Genomic DNA, 24,631 nt, shown 5'->3' on the forward strand with positions numbered 1-24,631 from the left:
TCCCCCACCCAGAAATAGCTCAAGAAATCTGACACTAAACAGTTCTGTTAATCACTAGTTCTAAGTTTCTCTATGTTTCATATACAACTATTTAATAGAGGGACTGCAACAGGGTGGACTAGGCCCAGAGGTCCCCTATTGGAGGCCTCATGGTCCTGCCACACATCTCAGGAAAGGAGCAGTGGAGAGGTCCTCCAAGCAGGATGAGTGACTGCAGGGGAAACAGCCAATCAGGGCCTAGGAGGGCCCTATAAAAAGGAGATGCAGCACCAGAGACGTCCTTGCTGTTCCTTGCTGGAGCTAGAGGAGTGCAGAGGGTGCACCTGGTTGGCCAAATGGAACTGCAGCACAATGTTCAATGCTAGTAGGGACTGGGAGAGCGAGGAAGAGCTCCTGGCTGGCTGCTTGGCCTGAACTTAGAAGGGCCTTGAGCTAAGGGTAAAGCGTTTGTGAAGGCTAGGGCAGTGGAGAAGTGGCCCACGAACTGAAGGCAGTTTTGCTAAGGGGACACAGCAGTACACAGCTGCTATTCTTAGGGTCCCTGGGCTGGGAGCTGGATTAGTTGGTGGGCCCGGGTCCTGTGCATAGGCCACCGAGAAGGGCCTACAATTGGACAGCAGTAAAACCCCAGAAGGGGACTGTACTGTCAGACGTCCCAACTGGAGAGCTGGGGCCAGAATAGACAGAGAGCAAAACCATTGCTTTCACGGAGGAAACCCTGCGGGTATGGCCCAATACTAAGGCTGGGACTGCTTTAAAGACTGCTGGCGCACCCGACCTGAGGAGGGAGCTCACAAGAGGTGGGTGCCATGTCGTTACAGGGACAGGTTTTAATTATTTTTAGATATGGGGATCTGTTGGGATGTGAATGTGATTCAAGGATCCTTAAGGACTTTGTGTGCAGTTAATTTAGCATTTTTTGTATATACTACCTTCATATATATGGTAAAGTTCTTAGGGTCCCTGTTTCCGCAGTTAGAAAGGAGACAGTTTAAGCTCTGTTACAACATTGCAATCTTTCAGTCACTGTGTAGCAGGGTTAATCAAACTGCTGTGGTTTGCAGGCTGGTAAGCAGAAACCACAGAGTATTACATAAATTGGCAGATGCAATTTTCCCTCTACCTTCCCAGGAAGGAACAATTGGTGGTCACTCAAAGAAACAGGATACGGAGCTTGAAGTTCTGACTTAGTGTGGTAAATCTTATGTTTCTGGGTATGTTAGCAGAAGTTTCCTAACACAATTTTAAGTATATTCTGCAGAGAATGTTAGTTAACCTGAAGCAGAATACCTTCAAATTAACTTCTACTCAATTCCCTCAGCATAGCTAAGTTCCAAAATAGTCCCTCATGCCTCTGTAGCTGCTCAAATCCTCTATGCCCATGAGGAAAAAGACATTACTGTCTACTCATTGTGTTCATATTATCCACCTCCAATTGAACAAAAACATGGGAAGGCTATTTCCATACTTAAGAGAGGATGTACTCGGGCGCTTGCCATGTTATACTCATTAAGTCCTCAGTCCATTTTGCCATCCAAGCAAAAACTGAACCAAAACATTCCAAACACTCCACACTGAGAAATAAGCATTTTTAAAACCCACAAACATACATCATGTGTCAAAACAATCATCCTGGGAAAAACAACTTTGCTTTCTATTATGTAAAATACCCCTGAACTTTGGGAACAGCTCAGCCAGCTGCCCCGGGGAAAAGATGCCAGGATTCATACAGTGGTGGTGTGTGCCAGCAGGATCTAGACTTTGTAGGTGCTGTCAACTGGCTATGGAAGAGGAAAAAGGCTCTATGGCAAATGAAAAGGGAGATATTGTCTGAGTTCAGAAAAACACAAGATGAATCGGGTGTTTTCTCCCCTCCTTTCTGTCAGGCCAAGACCAATGGTCTGCCAGACTGATGCGAGCACACACTTGCACCATCTGTTTCACTTTCTTCTGACAGAGAAACAAAAGATCAACTGTCTGAGTGGGAGGGCAAAACCAATGTACATGGAGAAAAAGCCACTGGCACACAGTGGTTTTAAAGAATAGTAAATGCTCCTTTTGCATGCATTACTGAGAACTATAACTGCCACCTTTCCTCCTCAAATCAGATTAATTTATTAGAATCCAGTACTCAATTACAGAGAAACAGGAGACATGCAAGGAAATGTGACTACAGTTTACCTACAATGGTAAAGCTGGAGAGCTTGTTTTCCTGACAAAGGCCTCTACAGGCCCTAGGGTTGCCAGGTGTCCAGTTTTCGACCAGAACACCTGGTCGAAAAGGGACCCTGCCGGCTCCAGTCAGCACTGCTGACCAGGCTGTTAAAAGTCTAGTTGGCAACACAGCGGGGCTGGCAGACTCCCTACCTGGCTCCACGCAGCTCCCAGGAAGCGCCCAGCATACCTGGCTCCTAGGTGTAGGGGGGACCATGGGGGCTCCATGCACCAGCTCCGAAGCTCCCATTGGCCAGAAACCATGGCCAATTGGAGCTATGGAGGCAGAGGCAGCACACAGAGCCCCCTGGCCACGCCTCTGCCTAGTAGCCAGACATGCCGGCCACTTCCTGAGAGCCACCTGAGGTAAGTGCCACACAGAGCCTGCATCCCTCACCCCCTCCTCCACCCCCAACCCCTCATGCCCGGTTCCAACCCAGAGTCCACACTCCCAGCTGCACCCCAACCCCCTGCCCCAGCCCAAAGACCCCTCCCACATCCTGAACTCCTCATTTCTGGCCCCATCCTGGAACCTGTACCCCCTCCCACACCCCAACCCGCTGCCTCAGCCCGGAGACCCCTCCCACACTCCAAACCTCTCATCCCCTCCCCAGAGCCCGGAGTCCCCTCCTGCACCCCAAACCCCTCATCCCCAGCCCCACCCCAGAGCCTGCATCCCCCAGCTGGAATCCTCACTTCCTCCTGCACCCCAATCCTCTGCCCCAGCCCAGTGAAAATAAGCGAGTGAGCGACAGTGGGGGAGAATGAGCAATGGAGGAAGGGGGATGGAATGAGTGGGGGCGGGACCTTGGAGAAGGGGTGGGGCAAGGGTGTTTGGTTTCCTGCGATTAGAAAGTTGGAAACCCTAACGGGCCCTTCCCTGCTCAATATTACTCAAGAACATTTAATTTATTTGGATTTATACATCCTAAAAAGACACCTATACATACGTTCTAAGCACTCTTGACATAACAATGATGTAACGGATATAGTTACACTGGTCAATTTCCCCATGTAGACAAGCCTTGTGGGGCTTTATAAGTCAAAACCAAAACCCTGAACTCTACCCAAAAATGTATAGGTAGCCACTGCAGATCACAGGGTAACATTATATGTTCAAGGTAAGCTACTCTGCTTAAACAGTAGAACCCAACACACTTTGCCAGCTTCAGTTTCCAGGTGATTTTAAGGGATAGCCCAAAGTGAAGCAGGGTTCTGTATCTAATCTTGAGATGACAAAAGGCACAGATGAGACATCACTTCCATAGTCAAAGGAATCTTCATAATCTCATGGCCACATATGTGATAAAAAGCTGTTGCTTCTCTCTGATCTTCTAGTGGCAGTTGGGAGACTAACCTAGTTTGCAAACCTGAACAAATGCTAGACAAACCCTCAATTTATGGAGCAGATATTATTCTCACCCCCTCCTCCCAGCTACTTCCCCCAAACACAACCAGCACCTCAGTCTTTTCTGGATTGAGCCTCAATTTGCTAGCTCTCATCTAGCCTCATCCATGTCAGCAACCAGACTGACAAACATCAAGGAGATATGAGGCAACTAGATACTGTGAGAGTAGTCATCACAACCTTTTTAATAAACTTAACCAAAAATTCAAGATAAGACAGGACAATTGTCAGCCAGACTGTCAGGATCAAGCTATGGTTTCTTGAGCAGCTGCTGCACACTTTTCTTTAACTGAACTAGGCAATCGGTACTCCTCCAAAGATGTGTTCATTATCTCCAACGATAGTCCAATATCTTCCCCACTGGCTTTTACCAGCCAGGAAGGACAGCTGGCCCAAACACAAATTGTTGCATAAAATACTCTCAACAGCTCAGGTACCTTAGAATGGTACCTTCCCGACAAAACTGGGAAGACTGTTTTGTCCCTCCTCAAGAATTTGCCTCATTCCCACTGAATGTAAGTGATTTTATATGTAAGTAAGAAAATTCCTCTCAACAGGAATTCCTCTTGAATTAGCAGCCCAGCAGAAAAAGCTAGGCTTACCCAAGGGTTGTACTTCCTGAAATTCCTCCATTGGTCCCATGAAATCCATAATTTGTTTCAGAAGAGCTCCAATCCACATGAATGTTGTTGTCACTGAGCACTATCAGCTTCAGTGACTCCAGTACTACTATGGAGAGGAACTCCAAGAACACTCAGAGCAAACTCAGAGTGCAATTGGTGACCAGCACAATAGGACCAGTCCTAATCTTCACTCTATCCTAAGACTTACATATAAGATTAAGACACTAACTAGTCCAGTGCTGAGGTGGGACATCAATCATTCACGCTGGATGCTAACACCACCACAATGCCATGACAACCCTTCTTTGGTTTATGCTGTGTTGAGTACTTAGCCAGAAAATGCCCTACATTGTCTCCCCAATACATGCAAAGCTGGAGGCTTCCTCCATTACTACAGTAGTGTTACTTTATTGACAGCATCTAATACAATGGGGCCCTCACCACAACTACCTCCCCTCAGTACCAACTTGTTCAAGAGTGAATGCATGAGAGAGTAATTACAGCCTAGTTCTCTAACGAAACAGAGCTCTTTCTGCTTCCATCAACATGCACATGTAAACCAAAACAAGTGGCTGGGCAGCAACAGATTGTTCCATTAACCTGCCTTCATAAGTATGAATTGTCAATGTGAATCAGGTCATCTAAAAGTGACAAGACCTTATAACACAACTACAAGAGAGATTACAGCAGTTAAAAAAATGGATAAAATAGGCTATTCAATGTCTGTCCCCTTCCTTATCATCAGATCTTCTTCTACCAGTACCAATTTCAGAGAGCGCCGTTCTTCAGATTACTTCTCAGATGACCAAGTAGTCTTGCAACTTTTGTCTTGAAGTATGAAACAAGTTATATCAAAGTGATTTCACTGAACAAACCTGAATGCAACTTCAGTTGCCTCATGCTTTTCATTAAACATTTGTGTGGGTGAGGTTTTATCTTTTGCCAGCAGTAGGGCACTTGAAGAAGGAAGAAAAGGAGGACTTGTGGCACCTTAGAGACTAAGGTTTTACTTAAGTGTCTTGACCTATAAGTACCATATTCTACATACATCAGTTCAAAAATAATCAAAATGAACGGTAGGAATCAGCTAGAAATCAGAACTGATTTTGAGAGATGTTAAAAGGCCAAGCACTCTTCAGCTGCTTCCTGATCAAGAAACCACTCCACTAGATGAGATCAGGGGATGTAATCACAGAGGCAGAAATGAGATTTTAATCTTTTGTCTGAGGAGATATTTAATATCTCTCTGCCAGATAAACTGCTATACGCAAATCTCCTTACTGTTTTACAATGTATACTTAGAGAGATTAAATCTTTCTTTTGAAACAAAAATTCACAAACTATGATCTAAGGACCACTGGTGGTCCAGGAAGCACTATGATCTGCAGAAAGCTATATGGACACATGGTGCTGACTTTCCTCTTTGTTTTCAGCTGCTAAATTACATTTAATGTAACTTTAGATATTTATAACCACTTTTCAAGCATTATTTTTCCATGTAACCAATTGCTGAAGTTGCCACCGGGATGTTATTCTATCATGGATGTAAAAAGGGAGGTGCTGCAGATAATCACAAATGGATGAGGAAAGGTCTATTGAGATGTGATCTATGCCATGAAAAAGTTTGAGAATTCATTTTAAAACTATGTGAAAAACAAAATCAGGTCTACTGACTTCAGACTGTCTGACCCTTTACTCAAGACACGTCTGCAGGAGCAGGAAACATTTATATTTTAAATATTAAAATTAAAACACTATCCCATTCATGTCTATCACGAAAATCTGTACAATTTACACAAAATCAGAGGCACTGAAAAAAAGAGATATTCAGAGAATGAAGGAGGAAAGAATTGTGTGGAGGATCACTTGTATATTTAAGCAGAATTTTGCTTTCTTAACTATTAACACTGAGGCTACAACTTCATCACTCCTGGCCAGACCAGCACAAACACCGTTTGCTGGTGGAAGGCAGGAAAGAGTCAGTACAGTTCCTTTTCCTCACACATAGCAGAATCCTTCCATTACTGCTAGAAACAAATCATCTCCACTAGCTCACATTGATTTAAAGCGGCTTGTGTTGCTGCCCACTGGGATAATTTTTCCTTAAAGGTATCCAGAAGTATAAAGAAGTGTTAATTATATAAATCCTGTTTTGCAAACAGACAAAACCCCACCACATTACTGCAATGTGAGTTAAGTGCACAACTTCAGTATCTGTACAGACTCTCCATTAGCTTGCCACATATTTTACAAAGGTTTGCCAAGTGCAGTCTAACATTTTACTTGTATGACTCAGGAAGGCATCCATGTTAGCAAATTTCACCTGGGCCCTGGCTTTGTCAGTTAATATATATAAACTGGGACTTGTCCCACATTTCACATACTTACCATCCATGAGGAGCCAGTGGCCAGTTAGGACCCAGATAAGGACAAGCATGACAGACAGGGAGAATGAGAGCAGTTCAGCAGCAGTGAAACGTCCACAACAGCCAAAGGAAATCCTGGAAACAGCACACTATATTAGTTCAAAGATTTAATGCTTTCCATTTAAAGAACAGAAAAACCTCTGGCTCTGTTTGGACGAGGCTCATAAGTACTAATATTCATAAAAGATGCCAGACAGACCTGAAAGGGAAGTTCTCTTTGCCACAAAATAGGTACCAAAGGCAGCAACAATAAAGGCTTTCTCCACATTTAAATAACTTGCCTAAATTCGGAAGCGGAGGGATGAAAGGGTTAGTATATGTTAGTGTACGCAGATTTAAATCAAAGCAGTTTAAATCACTGATTTTAACCATAATTTAAATCAGCAAGCAGAACACCTTGATTTAAATCCATTTTAATCCTGTTTTACATTTGTATATAGCTATTTTCCTAAAGAAAGGTTTATTCTCATTGATTAGTAAATATTAAAACATGTTTATTTGCAACTAAATAGAACCTTTACACTAAATTTGGTGCTTCATTTTGCTAAATAGGTAGATATACTATATCCACACATTTATTTAAGCAATTATATAGTTTAATTTACATTTATTCAGATTCTTAATTTTCACATATTTTATTATGTTAGAAATTGGTAACAATGCATTTCATATTTACTAGATTTACTTTTTGTGATTTGTATCAACTTGGATAGAAATTAGAATTCACTTAAAATACATACAAAAACAATTTTAAAATGCTTTTTTATTAGTTAAATGAAGGTATCTCAAATGTGTTGGATACATTAAAAAGTTTAGCATTCAAAGCTAATTACTAATCAAATGAAGTTTCTGTAGTTAGTAAGTAGAAATTATTATTTCTGGTCATCATGTACTTCAAGATTTTAGAACTAGCAGATCTCATCTGCTCACAGCTAATTTTATTAATAGATTGGAAGAGGAAAACAAGCTCTCTTGATTTTTCAATTCCCAATTGGTTTCTTAACTTTGAATTAACTAGTCATTGAACTAACTTAGTAAAGTGAAATGAAGAAAATATTCTCTCTGCACATGCAGAACAGAAGACAGATAGAGAGATTAAAATAAATCTATGTATCATGGGTCAAAAGCAGGCTTAGCACTTCAGCAAATGCTTGCTCAAGGTGCTTAACTAGGTCAGACTTTCTTTAAAACTTCAGCAGCAAACATGTACTGTTTACCTTCAAAAACAAATTCACTATACTAAATTAAAATATTTTAAAAATTAGGCCTTAACACAGGCTGTCATAATTTCAAATTTATTTTTAGAAAGGTCTCTTCTAAAAAATAAACCTGTATTTAATTTAAATAAACTGATTTAAATCACAAAAAAACAGCAATTTTTATCCATCCTGGTCTATGTCCATTTAATTCTTGGCTCTTCTGCTGAGACTTATCAGGGTTGACTATCAACTGATACTGAATATGAACGGTTTTGCAATGCAGACTCCTGTCCGCAAGACCTGCAACTCATTTTAAAAAGGGCACTAAACAGCTGTCATTCATGTTAAGGTGGCTATTGCACGGTCACTATAGTCTTTGAAACATCTAGAGTTAATGACCATAATGCAACTGTGGTAGCGTAATATAAAAGTCCAACCCCAGCTCCTAAACACAATGAAATCTCACCCAAAGCAAGCCAAAACTTCTGAAAAACACTGAAGAACACTAATCCCCTACAATAGTATCATATTTCCCATGCTGGCAAGTGTGCATGACAGGCAGAAATTGTGCTTCCTAGTTTCAAAGTGGGAACATGGTTTTGGCAAAGAGAACCAGAACTTATACAAACAATCAGCACTAGAGCCCTGGAGTTAGTGCTAGTAGCAGAAACCCCAGTTAAAAAAAAAATCTCATTAAGAGAAATAAATGCATACAAAAGAAAAGCAAAAGATTTATCTAGTCCTTACTTGTTTTGAGGAGAACAAGGTCGTGTTAAATACTGGCACATCGGGAGCAGAAGGAAAGCAAAGGCTATTGTTGCAAGGACTAGAAAAAGAGAAAATGTAACATTAGTACATTCAGATCCATTTTCTACTGTGTGCAAACAGCTCCCAGTCTGAGAAAGCTTTGTGACACTGTCTTATTAGTGTATACTACAACATTTAAAATCCCCTCTTCACAGAATCAGCTTGAGGGTAGAGGGGTCAATTTTTGCTGTGTGTAGCATATTCATGGCTCTGCCAAACCGGAGCAGTAGGATGGACCTTCTTACCGATATCTTGATCGGCAAACAGTGTTCTGAAGAACTGCAGAAGTAGGGTCAAAAGGCCACTATAAATTTTTTCCGAAGTCAAAGTGTTGACATTTGCTTGTATGCAAAAATCTAAGCTAAAGCAGTTTCTGAATTCTTAGAAGATGTAGCCTGCAAAGTTGAGAGGCTTGCTGGCCTTCAATTCATTGATTTTAAAATCTATTTGTAATGCCTTAATCAATAAAAACTGGTAAAGGGCAATGTGGAGAATTAGGGCTAAGTTAATATTTAGTTATTTATGCATTACACTTAAAAGAAACTATCCCTACGCCAAGGAGTTTACAGTCATCATTAGATAAAATTTGACTTGACACAGAAAGCAGGAAAAGGGTGAAAATGTGAAGGGGTGGCACTGCCATAGTAAAAAAGAAAAGGAGTACTTGTGGCACCTTAGAGACTAACCAATTTATCTGAGTACAAGCTTTAGTGAGCTACAGCTACGAAGTCATATGGCTACTTATTTGCTTTTTATTTTATTTACTATGGTTACCAAGTTAATTTTTATACACATTCATTCAAAATGTACAAAAATCAAAGTAATAGAAATGTAGTGTTGGAAAGGACCTTGAGAGGTCTTCTAGTTCAGCCCCCAGTGCTGAGGCAAGACCAAATATACCGAAACAATTCCTGACAGGTGTTGGTCTAACCTGTTCTTAAAAACCTCCAATGATGGGAGATTCCACAACCTTCCTTGAAAGCCTATTTCAGAGTTCAACTATCCTTGTAGTTAGAAAATTATTCCTAATATCTAATCTAAATCTCTTTGCTGCAGATTAAGCCCATTACTTCTCGTCCCACCTTCAGTGGACTTGGAGAACAACTGATCAGTGTCCTTTTTACAGCAGCTCTTAACATATAACCCCCCCATCCACTAGCCAGCAACCTTGCCAAACAAGGAAATTAGGTTAGTTTGGCATGATTTGTTCTCGACAAATCCATGCTGGCTGGCTATTCCTTATAACCCTATTACCCTCTAAGTGCTTACAAACTGTAATAATTTGTTCCAGTATCTTTCCAGGCACCCAAGTTAAGCTAAACGGTCTATAGCTCCCTGGGTCCTCTTTGTTCCCCTTTTTAAAGATAGGTACTATGTTTGTGGTTCTCCAGTCCTCTGGGACCTCACCCATCCTCCATGAGTTCTCAAAGATAATCCCTAATGACGCTGCTTCAGCTAGTTCCGTAACCACCTTAGGGTGAATTTCATCAGGTCCTGCCAACTTGAAACACATCTAATTTAACTAAATACTCTCTTTAACCTGCTATTCCCCTATTTTGGCTTGCATTCCTTCCCCGTGTTAATATTGTGTTAAGTATCTGGTCACAATTTACGTTTTTAAGTCAAGAATGAAGCAAAATAGAAACACCTTAGCCTTCTTGATATCGTCCATTATCAACTCTCCTTCCCCACTAAGTAGAGCACCTACAGTTTCTTCATCTTTCTTTTGCTCCTAACGTATCTATTGAACCTTTTTTATGGTCTTTTATGTCCCCTGCTTGAGGCAACTCATTTTGTGCCTTAGCCTTTTTGATTTTGTCCCAACATGCTTGTGCTTTTCTTTTGTTCTCATCCTAGGTAACATGGCCATGTTTTCACTTCTGATTTTCAGGTAATTAGAAAGCTCCCAATGGAGCCATACTAGCTTCTTACTATTTTTTCCTATCTTTCCTTTGCATCAGGATAGTTTGCTGCTGTGCCTTGAATATTAAACAAGGATAAACAACAAAAACAATAGGGAAAAGACCAAAAGAACTCTCTGAAATTAAAAGCATTGAAGAAAAAGAAAAATATGAAAGTCTGGATTCTGAAGCACTGCTATCCACAGTTATGGGCATTAATTTATAATGTACGCATACATTTTATTTTTAAAAGTTCCTTCCCCATCTCTCAAAAAAATTGGCCAATTCATCATTCAAATGATTTATCAGACTCTCCACATAATAAATTTCTTTAAAATAGTGTAAGTGTAGAAATACAACCTTTGAGAGTTGTCAGGTCATAACATATTTTTCATATACTTGGATCACATGATCCATAAATGCATTTCAGTTCATAGTGACAAGACTCAGAATGCTTAACATTTCCTGTTTGAGACGGATGAACATGAATAGAAGAGAACGTAGTCACCTGCTGTGCATATCGTAAAGACTACTTGAACTGAATCAAAGAAGAAGAACATGACTAGGAGAGAAACAGATGCTCCAATCGGAAGGAACAGTGCCTGGGTGGAATCGATGGTCTGGATACCTGCAGGAGAAAGAATACAACAGGTTTCATTTATGAAAGAATATAACAGGTTTCATTTATGGGATTTCTCAGCACACATACTAAAACAGAATATTGTATTTAGATCTTCTCCTAGTCTGTTTTTGTAGTCCAGTTCCCAAATGTATCCAAGAACTTTATAGTGAATTTGGTCATTATACTGCTGACTTAAAAGAATACGGATTCTGAGATACCCATTTAATTTCAAGGAAATACACCAGGGCCTAGCTACAGTACTGAATGCAAAACTGGTTCTTCAACTAAGACTTACTACTCTTTCACAGGGGCTAGGTAAAGAACAGCAGCAACAGCTCTATGGAGCCCAGGGAGAGGGATGGATGGGGAATGGTGGCAGTCTGTGCTCAGGATGTTGTTTGTGACTATCAAGATATGACAGCAGGTTTAGCATTAATTGTGGTAATTTGATTCCCAATCCCATCTCATGTTTACCATACTATTTACCTTAATCAAGACAAAATCAGTGTTGTCGAAGATTTAAAGGAATGGCGTTATCATGTTAGAGTTCTAAAACTCTAGTCAAGATGACAAAGCAAGATGTTCTTTAGCCAGGGCTAAACTGGTTGAGTTAAAGGTTGCTTTAACTTGACCAGTTTAGCATACGCTAAAGAACTTCCTTGGTCTTAACTAGAATTTTAGAAGGTGTTCAACTGTGTGAGCTAGCTCAGTTTAATACCACACCTTTAAATCCTATTCAAGAGAAGGCCACTGTGCATTTATATAGCATTCTTTGTAAGTCACACAATAACTTACAGAGTAAAAAGCTAATGATCAAGTTTTCAAAAGCACCTAAATCACTAAGGGTATGTCTGCACTGCAATTTAAAACCCACAGCTGGCCCTTGCCAACTGATCCAGGCTCACAGGGGTTGGACTAAGTGGCTGAATTCAGGCTCAGGCTGGAGCCTGGATTCTAGGACCCTGTGAGGTGGGAGGGTCCCAGACCACAGGCTGCAGCCTGAGCCCGAATGTCTACAACTTAGTCTCAGCCCTGTGAGCCCAAGTCAGTTGCAAGGGCCAGCCACAGGTTTTTAATTGTCGTGTAGACATACCCAAAGGTAATTTTGAAAATATTACATAATATGTACCGATTTAGCGGACTATTTAAATATAGACATAAATTAGTATAACAAGTCACCTGTAAAATTTATTCTTGAAAGCAGACTCTCTAAACATGGAGCATAAATACTAAAGGTTTTAAGTCTGATCCACTCAGTGACATTAAGAACATATCATATGGTACGGTGAAAGATATGTTGGGCCCTATTAAGCTTAATGATCACTAACTTTAAAAAAATCAATACAGAATTGTACAGGGACTCAAAAAATAATTTTTAAAAACAGAAGTAATCTGTTGAAATAGCTTGGTGCCAGTGAGAATATACATGGCACCATCCTAAATTAACTGGAGTCTAAGAATCAGACTTCTGGGAGATGAGAGAACAAGGTGGTTACTGAAATGGGGCTTTGATAAAAACTAAAAATAGTGTTTAAGGAGTTCCCAAACTGTTTTTGGCTGGGACCCCCATTGAAAATATTTCAGGCTGTGATGACCCCCGCTCAAAAAATGACAACCCCTGCATACCATTCCACCCTTACTTCTGCACTGCTGCTGGGGGCGGTGCTGCCTTCAGAGCTGTGTGCCTGGCCAGCAACCCTTGCTCTTCAGCCACCCAGCTCTGAAGAGCTTGGGCTGTCAGCCAGAGTACAGACATGCGTTGGGGCTGAAAAAGCTCACGACCCCCCCAACCCCATAACCACCTCACGGGCCCCAGTTTGAGAACCACTGAAGCTCTTTGGTTGTGATGGCCTCAATCCATTATTTTGAAGATGACAAAACAGATGAGGAATAAAAAGAGGTTGCTTGCCTAACCCTAAATTGGAGTGTATGGCCTCTGCAATCCCAGCACCAGTGACCCAGGAACCTTCCACAAAGCAGGGCATGTTGGCACCCAGAACAGTAAGCCCGGAAATAGCCTTCCTCTAGGTAGATAAGGCATTCTTTGTGGAGTTCAACTCCATCATCTTGAAAAAGCAGGACACTGCTTTAAGCCAGACTTCTTAACCCAAGCAGCAACTGTGTGTTAGGTACAGCAGTCCAAATTCCAGACCAGAATAAAGGCTTCACAACAGTACAAAAACAGAACACACACTAAAAGCCACTACAACACTCCTAAAACATTAAACTATAAAACACTTAAAAGTTTTGGCTGAAAAGCCAAGCTAAGTTTTACATGCAATACATGAAGGCAACTTATGGAAAAAGATTGGAGGCTGTTGGAACCCACAAGACATTTTATAGGTTCAGCTCCACCAATGGTATTTGTGCGTTCCCAACAAACACAGCTTTCTAGAGTGTTTCTGAAACTATGCTCTTCTGGGTTATTCATATCTCTTAAGTGTGAAAATGCAGATGCAATTCTCAAAGATAGAACACTTCAAGAGGTTAATGGGGGGGAAATGTGAGTGAGATAGCATTGTGAACTTGATCGTATACCCATGTTGAATGACTTCCAGGACCCATTTGTCCATTGTTGTCACACTCCAAGCTGGTAAAGAGAGTGCTGAACACACCCCAAAGGGAGTGGGTCAGGTGCACAGTGAGAGACAGTGGTTGGCAGCTCCCTGGTTGCATTCAGAAATAACGCTTCCGAAAAGACTTGAGTATGAGATGCTGGAGGTTGTGATGAACCTTCATAAACAAGCAAGGGAAATACAACCTAGATGGAGCTACTGTAAGGTGGGTGCAATATTGGTTAGAAAACTGTTCCCAGAGAGCAGTTATCAGTGGTTCACAGTCATGCTGGAAGGGCATAATGAATGGGGTCCTGGAGGGATCAGTTCTGTTCAATATCTTCATCAATGATTTATATAATGCCATAGAAAGTACATTGTGACAGGGTCGGGCCAGATGGCTATAGGAGAGTGACAGATTAGCCCCAGGTTAAGTAGGTCCCTTTTCCCTGGGTAAGGTAACAGGGAAGGTTCCAGAAAAATCAGGAACATTCTGGAAACAATTAAGGCAGACAGGCTGATTAGAACACCTGCAACCAATCAAGAAGCTACTAGAATCAAGTAAGGCAGGCTAATCAGGACACCTGGGTTTAAAAAGGAGCTCACTTCAGTTTGTGGTGTGTGGGAAGAGCTGGGAGCAAGAGGCGCAAGAAGCTGAGAGTGAGAAAGCGTACTACTGGAAGACTGAGAAGTACAAGCATTATCAGACATCAGGAGGGAGGTCCTGTGGTGAAAATAAAGAAGGGGTTGGGAGGAGGCCATGGGGAAGTAGCCCAGGGAGTTGTAGCTGTCACACAGCTGTTACAAGAACCACTGTAGACAGCTGCAAACCACAGGGCCCTGGGCTGTAACCCGGAGTAGAGGGCAGGCCCCGGTTCCCCCATCCCTCCAACTCCCTACTTGATACCGGAGGAGTTGTACTGGACTGTGGGTTCCACCAGAGGGGAAGGTCTCTGGCCTGTTCCCCAATCCACTAGGTGGATCAGCAGAGACTGCAGTGATTGTTCTTCCTTTCCCAATGCTGGCCAGTGATGAGGCTACCTGAGTGAACAGCAGATTTGAGCCACGAAAGCGGCCAAACCAAGGGCTGCCATGAACCTCTGAGGTGAGAAAATCCGCCAATAAGTGCAGGACCCACCAAGGCAGAGGACGAACTTTGTCACGACACTTATAAAGTTTGCGGATGATACCAAGCTGAGAGGGGTTGAAAGTACTTTGGAGGATAGGATTAAAATTCAAAATGATCTGGACAAACTGGAGAAATGGTCTGAACAGGATGAAATTCAAAGAGGACAGATGCAAAATACTCCATTTAGGAAGGAACAATCAGATGCACACATACAAAATGGGGAATGACTGCCTAGGAAGGAATACTGCGGAAAGAGACCTGAAGGTCATAGTGGACCACAAGCTCAATATGAGTCAACAGTGTAACACTGTTGCAAAAAAGGGGAACATAATTCTGGGATGTGTAAGCAGGAGTGTTATAAGCAAGACATGAGAAGTAATTCTTCCGCTCTGCTCCACACTGGTTGGGCCTCAACTGGAGTATTGTGTCCGGTTCTGGGCGCTGCATTTCAGGAGAGATGCGGACAAATTGGAGAGGCTCCAGAGAAGAGCAACAGAAATGACTGAAGGTCTAGAAAGCACGACCTATGATGGAAGATTGAAAAAGTTGGGTTTGTTTAGTCTGGAGAAGAGAGGACTGAGAGGGGACATGACAGCAGTTTTCAAGTACACAGAAGGTTGTTACAAGGAGGAAGGAGAGGAATTGTTCTTCTTGACCTCTGGGGATGGGACAAGGAGCAATGATCTTAAACTGCAGCAGCGGAGGTTTAGGTTGGACATTGGGAAAAACTTTCTGTCAGGGTGGTTAAGCACTGGAATAAATTGCCTAGGGAGATTGTGGAATCTCAGTCAGATTTTTGGGAACAGGTTAGACAGGCGCCTCTCAGGAATGGTCTAGATAGTACTTAGTCCTGCTGTGAGTGCAGGGGACTGGACTGGATGACCTCTCAAGGTCCCTTCCAGTCCTATGATTCCATGAACATGGAGGACTGGGCCATTGGCTCTTCTGCCGCTTGTGAGGAGACTCATAGGACCACTGGTGGAAGAATTGGGGAGCTCTAAATTGCTGTGTTGGAGGCGGGTGATAGAATTTGTGTTTGGATGCTGGTGTGTAGATACCCAGTGATCGAAGAGTGGCACTGGAGTCTTTGAGGAGTGAGGGGAGTCATCAGTCCTCTGATTGAAGAGATGAGACTCATCGAAAGGGAGGACCTATATGGTGGTCTGGACCTACCTCGGGAAACCTAACAAATATAGCCACAACTCCCTGCACATGATGATCCCTGTAGCCATTGTGTGCAAAGAACTATCTGCTGTGGCCGTGGCCTGGAGAATTGTCCTCACAACTAACTTCCCCTCCTCTAGGGTAGCCTCAAAGCAGGCTTAATACTGCTGGGGCAGTTTGTCTGTGAAGTCAGCCATCTTGCTACAGCTAAGCAAGTCACACTTGGTGAACAGAGCCAAATAATTGGAAATGCAAAATAGAAGGCTGGCAGACGAGAAAACCTTGTGATGCAGAAGGTCAAGTCCGCTGCGGTGGAGCATGGGCAGGGCTTAAAATTCAGCCAGAGCTGTCCAGAGTGGAGCTCCAGTAAATATTTTCAAACCTGTGGGAGCCGCAGGCTCCAGGAAATACTCTGAGAATTTAAGCCCTGAGCGTGGATGTTGCTGCCGGGCCCGTTCCATCGCTATCTAAATGACAAGGGAATGAGGAGTGGTATGGGGAGGGGTGAGAGAAGAGAAACTCAGATCCCTCTGAAGGCACATAGTACCTCTTCTTTGCCCCCTCGGGGGTGGGTGGGCAGGTACCTGGAGTGTGCCATACAATAGGTGCTGGTTGAAGAACACCATCTTTGATTGCTAGAGCCACTATGGCTGGTACTGAGGCATGCAAGATTTCGTGCAGCTGGTGCTGCTTGTCTTGTTCTTCCGCCAGTGAGATGTGAAGGGCATCCATCATCTTGAACTTGGTGGCAGCCATCCAGGGCTGAAGAGGGAGTCGAAGATATAGGAGACAATGAGGGGAATCACTTCAATTCTGGTGGTACTGTCAGAGTTGGACTAAGTGGTGTACCCTCCAACAGCAGTTCTGAATGCCTATTGATGACTGTTGAAGGGACAAGATTGGAGACTTTTCACAAGCAGAGTGGGAAGATTCTGATGGCAGATACTGTGACCACGAAACCCAGTAAGGCCAACCAGGCAGATCCAGTGATTGCTGCGGAGGTCCCCAACGAGCAGGATACCAAGGACCCCATGGCTGGGCAAAGGGAAGATATTGCCATTGAGTCAGCAGGACCTTAGAATAGTCACATCAGCAGTGTGTTGGGAGGTGGGGGAGGCACCGACGCTGCATTCCATCCAAGTCTCAGATGTTGATAAGTCAGGGCCCGGTTCAAATGGTGGTGCCATAGGGACTGGCAAAACCATGGGAGCCATTGGGGAGCAGGGAGGGACACAGCCCGAAGGAGGCAAGGCTAATGTACGGGACTTACTCTCCTAATAGGCAAAGCACTTGAAGGCATGGAGACCTCATCTTTGCCAAAGCAAAGAGTTTATGAGGCTCGGGGTCCGATTCGAGTCTTCCCCTGTGTCAGCAGCATGGACTCCACAGTCTGAACCAGAGCCAGAATGGACGACTGCCTCAGAACAAAGGCATCAGCAGTGCTGACGTGGAAGGAGTTTACAGCTCAGTGGATGGAACTGATGGATCGGACATCCAGTGTGGCTTCCTATCATGCTTGTGAGCCTTGGAAATGGCTGCTTCTTCGTGGCCAGAACTGGACGGAGGACCATCCTTCTTGGGTCTGGAGAAAGATTTACTGCCATGGTTATGTGTATGCCTCCTTGCCTCACGGCTAGGCCCTGGTACTGATACCAGCAGGACTGGACTGGTGCTACTTGGTAGGAGGTGCGCTCCTCAACTGCTCAGGCTGATGTATGGGGGGGAGGGAGGAGTGTCCATGGCCTGGATCCAACTGAGGCCTCATGCTGACCTCCATGAAGTGGAGGGCCCAGTCTTCCTGGGTACATCTTGGGAAGGAGAGGCAGATACCGCATCTAGATGAAATGTGGGCTTCCCCCATGAAGTAAAGGGGAACGAGCAAGGGTTGGAGGTGCAGATCTTGAAGCCCGGCATCTTTGGCATAATCCAGTACCCAGGCATAGGTGCTGGGGTGGGGGAGGAGGGTGGCGCACGCATGACCAGTAAAATGGCATCCCCAAGTCCTTAAAATCCTAAAAACTACTTCTGCAAACAAAAAAACTACTAAAAAACAACAACTATATACAGAAATAAAACAGTCTTTTCTGTGTTATAGGGAAGTGAATCACAAGAGATGAGAGAACAGAAGAGGCTTCACTCGGACCATGTGATGCTGAGAAGAAACTGAGGGCCCTGCCCTTTATTGCCTTGGACAGAATCATGAGGTGGAGCAAGGGCACATGCGTGGACTAACGGACACTACTATTTTCAAAAATCTCAGGCTCCGAACACATGCATATAACCCTCAGTGGAATACAATATGGACCATCACTCGAAGAAGAACTATCTGGGTAAAGAAACAACATTTGTGATGAAAAGCTGGCCTTCAATGCAATATTGACAAAATAGAATGTAATAGGTGCACACCCAGTCTAATGTCATAGCTGTGTCCCCAAAATATTTACAAACATTGCTACATGCAGAATCAGGTAGAATTACAGGATTTTAAAGGTGAGGTTTTAAGGCTGACGTACCATATACCACAGAGCAGTGCTTCTCAAGCTACCTGTTGTGGGGGACTGGCAATTTTTTTTTTTCCAATGTGCACGCAGACCGGCAGCCGATGGCTCACGGACCGGCATCGGTCCGCGGACCACCACTTTGAGTAGCACTACCATAGAGCACAAGAATGATTGTTTTAATTTTCGAAGATATGTTTGAATAGGTTGCTCACTCAGATATATGGTATCACTAGTCAAGATTTCCATGCTTCAAAACACATTAAGCCCACACGAAATCTTAAATCAACAACTTAGTTTTCAGTCACCAACATTTCAGTGGCCTTTCAAAAAAAAAAAAGCAGCATAAGGTAGGGCCTACCAATAATATCCACAGAAGTAATGTCATCCACATGACATAATTATTTACTTTAAACCCCAAGGATCTGTTATTTCAAAACAGCTGGCATAGTCCAACAGAAAAATTAAAGAATCCAGTTGCTCTGAATCTAGACATTACCTTGGATGATATAAAATGGTAGCAGAATTGTACTATAAATAGACATTATGCTGATGTGAGGAGTTGGGACCTATCAATTCCCATGTTCTAATCGTGCCTCTAATAATTGCCTTCCTCAAGGCAAGAGAATATAATTTGTGTGCATTTCAAATTCCCATATTACAATAGTTACACACCATAACCCACCTAAAAGGGTTGTTATAGATCAACAGTGTGCCCTTGTTGTCAAGAAGGCCAATGGCATTTTGGGATGCAAAAGTAGGGGCATTGCCAGCAGATTGAGGGACGTGATTGTTCCCCTCGATTCGACATTGGGGAGGCCTCATCTGGAGTACTGTGTCCAATTTTGGGCCCCACACTACAAAAAGGATATGAAAAAATTGGAAAGCGTCCAGTGGAGGGCAACAAAAATGATTAGGGGACTGGAACACACGATTTATGAGGAGAGGCTGAGGAAACTGGAATTATTTAGTCTGCAGAAGAGAAGAATGAGGGGGGATTTGATAGCTGCTTTCAACTACCTGAAAGGGGGTTCCAAAGAGGATGGATCTAGACTGTTCTCAGTGGTAGCAGATGACAGAATGAGGAGTAATGGTCTCAAGTTGCAGTGGGGAAGGTTTAGGTTGGATATTAGGAAAAACTTTTTCACTAAGAGGGTGGGGAAGCACTGGAATGCGTTACCTAGAGAGGTGGTGGAATCTCCTTCCTTTGAAGTTTTTAAGATCAGGCTTGACAAATCCTGGCTGGGATGATTTAGTTGGGGATTGGTTCTGTTTTGAGCAGGGGGTTGGACTAGATGACCTCCTGAGGTCCCTTCCAACCCTGATATTCTATGATTCTATGAATTAATGTTTACAAAGTGCCCTGAAGATGGAAAGCATTTGTATAAGCACTAAGCATTTGTAATAATGTGTTGAAAGATGATGATGATTTTGTGAAGGCCAAAACTATAACAGGGTTCAAAAAAGAACTAGATAAATTCATGGAGGATAGGTTAATCAATGGCTATTAGCCAGGATGGGCAGGGATGGTGCCCCTATCCTCTGTTTGCCAGAAGCTGGGAATGGGCAACAAGGGATGGATCACTTGATGATTACCTGTTCTGTTCATTCCCTCTGGGACACCTGGCATTGGCCACTATCAGAAGACAGGATACTGGGTTAGATGGACCTTTTAGTCTGACCCAGTATGGCCATTCTTATGTTATGACATAGATGTTGCAAGGCTTCTAAAACAGCCTTCTCAGTGCTTGCTATCAACTCAGTGCTCTGATCAACTGTAGTCTATTAGGAAAGGGATCAGGGAGCTTCTGAGAGACTGAGTTTTTCTGTTCACAAACTCCTAGATGTTAAGAGCTCTGCAGTGTACACTTCTTCCTTGGAGCTGTAATGGATTAGGAAACGTAGGCAAAGCCATATCACGGTTCACATAAAATACAATATGTTTAAGGCCTAAACTTAGGGAGACATCTGACCATTATTCTGGGAGAAAAACACATGGCTCCGAACAAGACAGAGAAGCTCCCTATTATTCTCTTGTGGCAGAACAAAGCACTATGAAGAAAAGTGTCTCTGATGCTCTCCTGAGTATCAGTGGATTAAACTAATTTGGAATATGGCACTCTTATTTCAGAATAAGAGCATATATACACATAATGAATTTATCAGGAATAGTTATTCCAGAATGACTCCCCAGGTGGATAAACTCTTTAAATATCTGTTTACTTCATAATCTGTTACTAGAAGTCATTATCAAGACTGAAAGTACCTGTAGGCTCTTCAGGTAGAAAAAAAACTGGCAACAAGGATGAGGCTCTATTAAAAAACAGATTAAATGTCAGAGCATACACAGCGAGTATCACTCGGTAAAACCCTGTGTCTCAGATGCTACATTGATAGGGAACATACAAGTACATGAATGTATGTGAAGTAAGTTCCTCCAAACTGAACAGCTTAACAGGAGACAAGGGTGCCTCCCTGAAAGTAACAACATCTTTTAAGATCAGAGCTATATACACTGCAGACTTTGACTAAATTGCTGTGTCAGAATTTACCAATCTCCCTTAAAATGTGTATATCTGGCCTAGGTGGGGTACTGTAAATTATTTTTTGGAAGCATACTGGCTCAAAATTTTACATTCTGCGAAGAGCTGAGAAGGGACTCAAAGTCAGCCTCTTTTGAGCTCCAGGGAGCAACAATAAAGCCAAGAAATTCAGCACATCTTGTTTGGGCCCATCCCATTTTAGCAGAGCAACTTACTTGTATCCTAAATAGCACCCATAGCCCATGTGAACTTAGCTTCTTATTCATTCACCCCCTTTTTGCTTTAAGAATGAACCCCATATTTTAAGGGGACATGTTAGCACCGCACATTAACTCTCAACCTCTAACAATTTAAACAAAAGACGCTCAGGTTGGAATACAGAATTATTGCTTTGCCAAACAAGACCAGATTTAAAAATGTGGACTCGGATTCAAGAGATCAGGGCTGTAGTCTCAGTTCTGTCAGTCTTCCTGTGTGTCTTTGGACAAGTTATTTGACCTTGGTGTCTCAAGGTTTACTTACTGGTAAAACTGAATAATATTTCCCTATGTCTGAAGTAAAGGTGAGGGTAAATTCATCAGTGCTTGTGACATACTCAGGTACTTTATAGTGATGATCACCTCAGAACAGCATATAATTTAATTACAATCTATTTTTAATACTAACTGTTCAAAAGAAATAAGAGAAGTCTTCCACCTCTATCACAACTGTGAAGCATGCAATAGTGTATATATGAATGTTTTGAATCCTTAGTATCTGTGGGCATGTTTGATAACAGCACTATGGGGCTCACAGTTCATAAGTCTGCACGTCAGATTGGCCTACACAGAATGTCTTTGCTACATCATAAGAATTCAAGCAGCACAGTGCAAGAATACAAACCATGATAAATTCCTGAATGCAGCATACTAGATTGGCTGATGGGAAGACAGAAAGGACTAATGTGAGCAATTGGAGAGTACTTACTGTTGTTGGTGCTGTTGCCATTGAAAGACCCAGGTGAGCTGCTGCTGTCTTTCTCTTTGTCTTGATTCTCAAAGTCCATGTTAAGGGACCTGCAGAAACAAAGCAAACTCTTAATACTCAAGTTTCAAACTCCCATGGAGGTTCACTGTTTGATTTATAGTTATTTCACAGATAATCAATAGGATACGTAATACCAGGGTACAAATATATAGTAATGACAGGGTAGTTCGCACGGCTGGAATGGAACTGTATGCGAAAGAAAGCAGATTGTCAAATATCGTAAAAATCTTAAATGAATCAAATACTACAACAATCTCTATTGATCAAAATTCCATGCTTGAATAATAAGAGTATAGCAGTAGGAATAGACTACCGACCACCTGACCAGGAGGTGATGGTGATAGTGAAATACTCAGGGAGATTAGAGAGGATTCAGGGAAAAAAAACAGAAAACCCAATAATAATGGGGGATTTTAAGTATCCCAATACTGACTGGGAACATGTCACCTCATGACAGGATGCAGAGATAAAATTTCTAGACACCATTAATGACTGCTTCTTGGAGCAGCTAGTCCTGGATCCCACAAGAGGAGAGGCAATTCTTGATTTAGTCCTAAGGGGAGGACAGGATCTGGTCAAAGAGGTGAATATAGCTGAACAACTCACTAATAGCGACCATAATGTAATAAATTTTAACAAGCAGAAAATACCAAAGAAATCCTTAACTTCAAAAAGGGAACTACACAAAAAATGAGGCGGCTAGTCAAATTGAAGTTAAAAGGAACACTCACAAGAGTTAAATGTTTGCAAACTGAATGGAAACTTTTTAAACACACCATAACAGAGGCTCGGACTATATGTATAACCCAAATAAATAAAAAAAGTAAGAGGACTAAAAACTGCCATGATGGCTAAACAGAGTGAAAGAGGCAGTTAGAGACAAAAAGACATCCTTTAAAAATTGGAAGTCAAAACTCTCCTATGAGGAAAGTAGAAAGGAGCATTAACTTTGGCAAGCCAAGTGTAAAAGTATGATTAGATAAGCCAAAAGATAACTTGTAGAACAACTAGCAAAAGAGAAAAACTAACACCAAAAAAAATTTTTAAGCACATCAGAAGCAGGAAGCCTGCCAAGCAATCAATCAGTGGGGCCACTGGATGACTGAGCCTATTTCCTCTTGTTTTTTCCTAAGCCCCCCCACCCCCAGATGTTCTGGTTTAACTTGGATTTAAACTTGGAGAGTGGTCAGTTTGGATGAGCTATTACCAGCAGGAGAGTGAGTTTGTGTGTGTATGGGGGTGGGGGGGATGTGAGAAAACCTGGATTTGTGCTGGAAATGGCCCACCTTAATTATGCACATTGTAGGGAGAATGGTCACTTTGGATGAGCTATTACCAGCAGGATAGTGAGTTTGTGTGTGTGGTTTTTGGGAGGGGGGTGAAGGGGTGAGAGAACCTGGATTTGTGCAGGAAATGGCCCAACTTTATTATCATGCACATTGTGTAAAGAGTTGTCACTTTGGATGGGCTATCACCAGCAGGAGAGTGAATTTGTGTGGGGGGGTGGAGGGTGAGAAAACCTGGATTTGTGCTGGAAATGGCCCACCTGATGATCACTTTAGATAAGCTATTACCAGCTGGACAGTGGGGTGGGAGGAGGTATTTTTTCATATTCTCTGTGTATATATAAAGTCTGCTGCAGTTTCCACGGCATGCATCCGATGAAGTGAGCTGTAGCTCACGAAAGCTCATGCTCAAATAAATTGGTTAGTCTCTAAGGTGCCACAAGTACTCCTTTTCTTTTTGCGAATACAGACTAACACGGCTGTTACTCTGAAACCTGAGTTGTTAAAGGAGCACTCAAGAAAACAAGTGGTTGTGGAGAAGCTAAACTTAGGGCTTGGCTACACTTGCGAGTTAAAGCGCATTAAAGCAGCCTTGGGCGCCCTAGCTCACTCCCCGTCACACTTGCAAGGTCCGTAGAGCGTTCTGACTCCATGGCTAGAGCGCTCCTGATACTCCACCTCGGCAAGAAGATTAACACTTGTTGCTGAAACGCTCTGCGTCAGTGTGAACAAGGTGTTGCATTACTGCGCTCTGATCATCCTCCAGAAACGTTCCATAATCCCCTCAAGTCAAGTGGCCACTCTTCTCATTGTTTTGAACTCACCTAGGAATGCGGATGATCCCTTTGAAAGCTCCATTTCTGCGGGGCAAGCCATTACTGTGGAATGCTGTGTGTGAGAGAGAGAGGCAGGGGAGGTCTGCTGCTGTCTGAACTTACAACACAGCACGCTGACATGTTCTCAGCCCCCCAAAAACCCACTCTCTCTCTCCCCCCACATACACACAACACACTCCCTGTCACACTCCACCCCACCCCATTTGAAAAGCACATTGCAGTTAATTGCATGCTGGGATAGCTGCCCATAATGCACCGCTCCCAATGCCGCTGCAAGTGCTGCAAATGTGGCCACGCCAGTGCGCTTGAAGCTGTCAGTGTGGACAGACTGCAGCACCTTCCCTACTCCGCTCTACGAAGGCTGGTTTAACTCAAAGCACTCTACATCTGCAAG

The 24,631-nt window shown here is 42.8% G+C and overlaps 1 protein-coding gene across 3 annotated transcripts in view; it reads right to left on the minus strand.

The window, feature by feature from the left end:
* The window catches only part of SPPL3 (signal peptide peptidase like 3), a 147,705-nt gene that overhangs the window by 19,598 nt on the left and 103,476 nt on the right, over positions 1 to 24,631 (minus strand). For all 3 annotated transcript variants that reach the window (XR_012155127.1, XM_073313428.2, XM_073313427.1), the window contains 4 exons: positions 22,056 to 22,144; positions 11,087 to 11,206; positions 8,618 to 8,696; positions 6,634 to 6,746 (listed from right to left, as the gene is read on the minus strand). Coding sequence is in view for 2 of the 3 variants with exons in the window: in XM_073313428.2 (XP_073169529.1) it covers positions 6,634 to 6,746; positions 8,618 to 8,696; positions 11,087 to 11,206; positions 22,056 to 22,144 (401 nt within the window). In the remaining variant the exon portion in view is untranslated. The remainder of the gene's footprint in view (positions 1 to 6,633; positions 6,747 to 8,617; positions 8,697 to 11,086; positions 11,207 to 22,055; positions 22,145 to 24,631) is intronic.

The sequence above is a fragment of the Lepidochelys kempii genome, chromosome 15 (assembly GCF_965140285.1).
Source record: "Lepidochelys kempii isolate rLepKem1 chromosome 15, rLepKem1.hap1, whole genome shotgun sequence".
Lineage (NCBI taxonomy): Eukaryota > Metazoa > Chordata > Testudines > Cheloniidae > Lepidochelys > Lepidochelys kempii.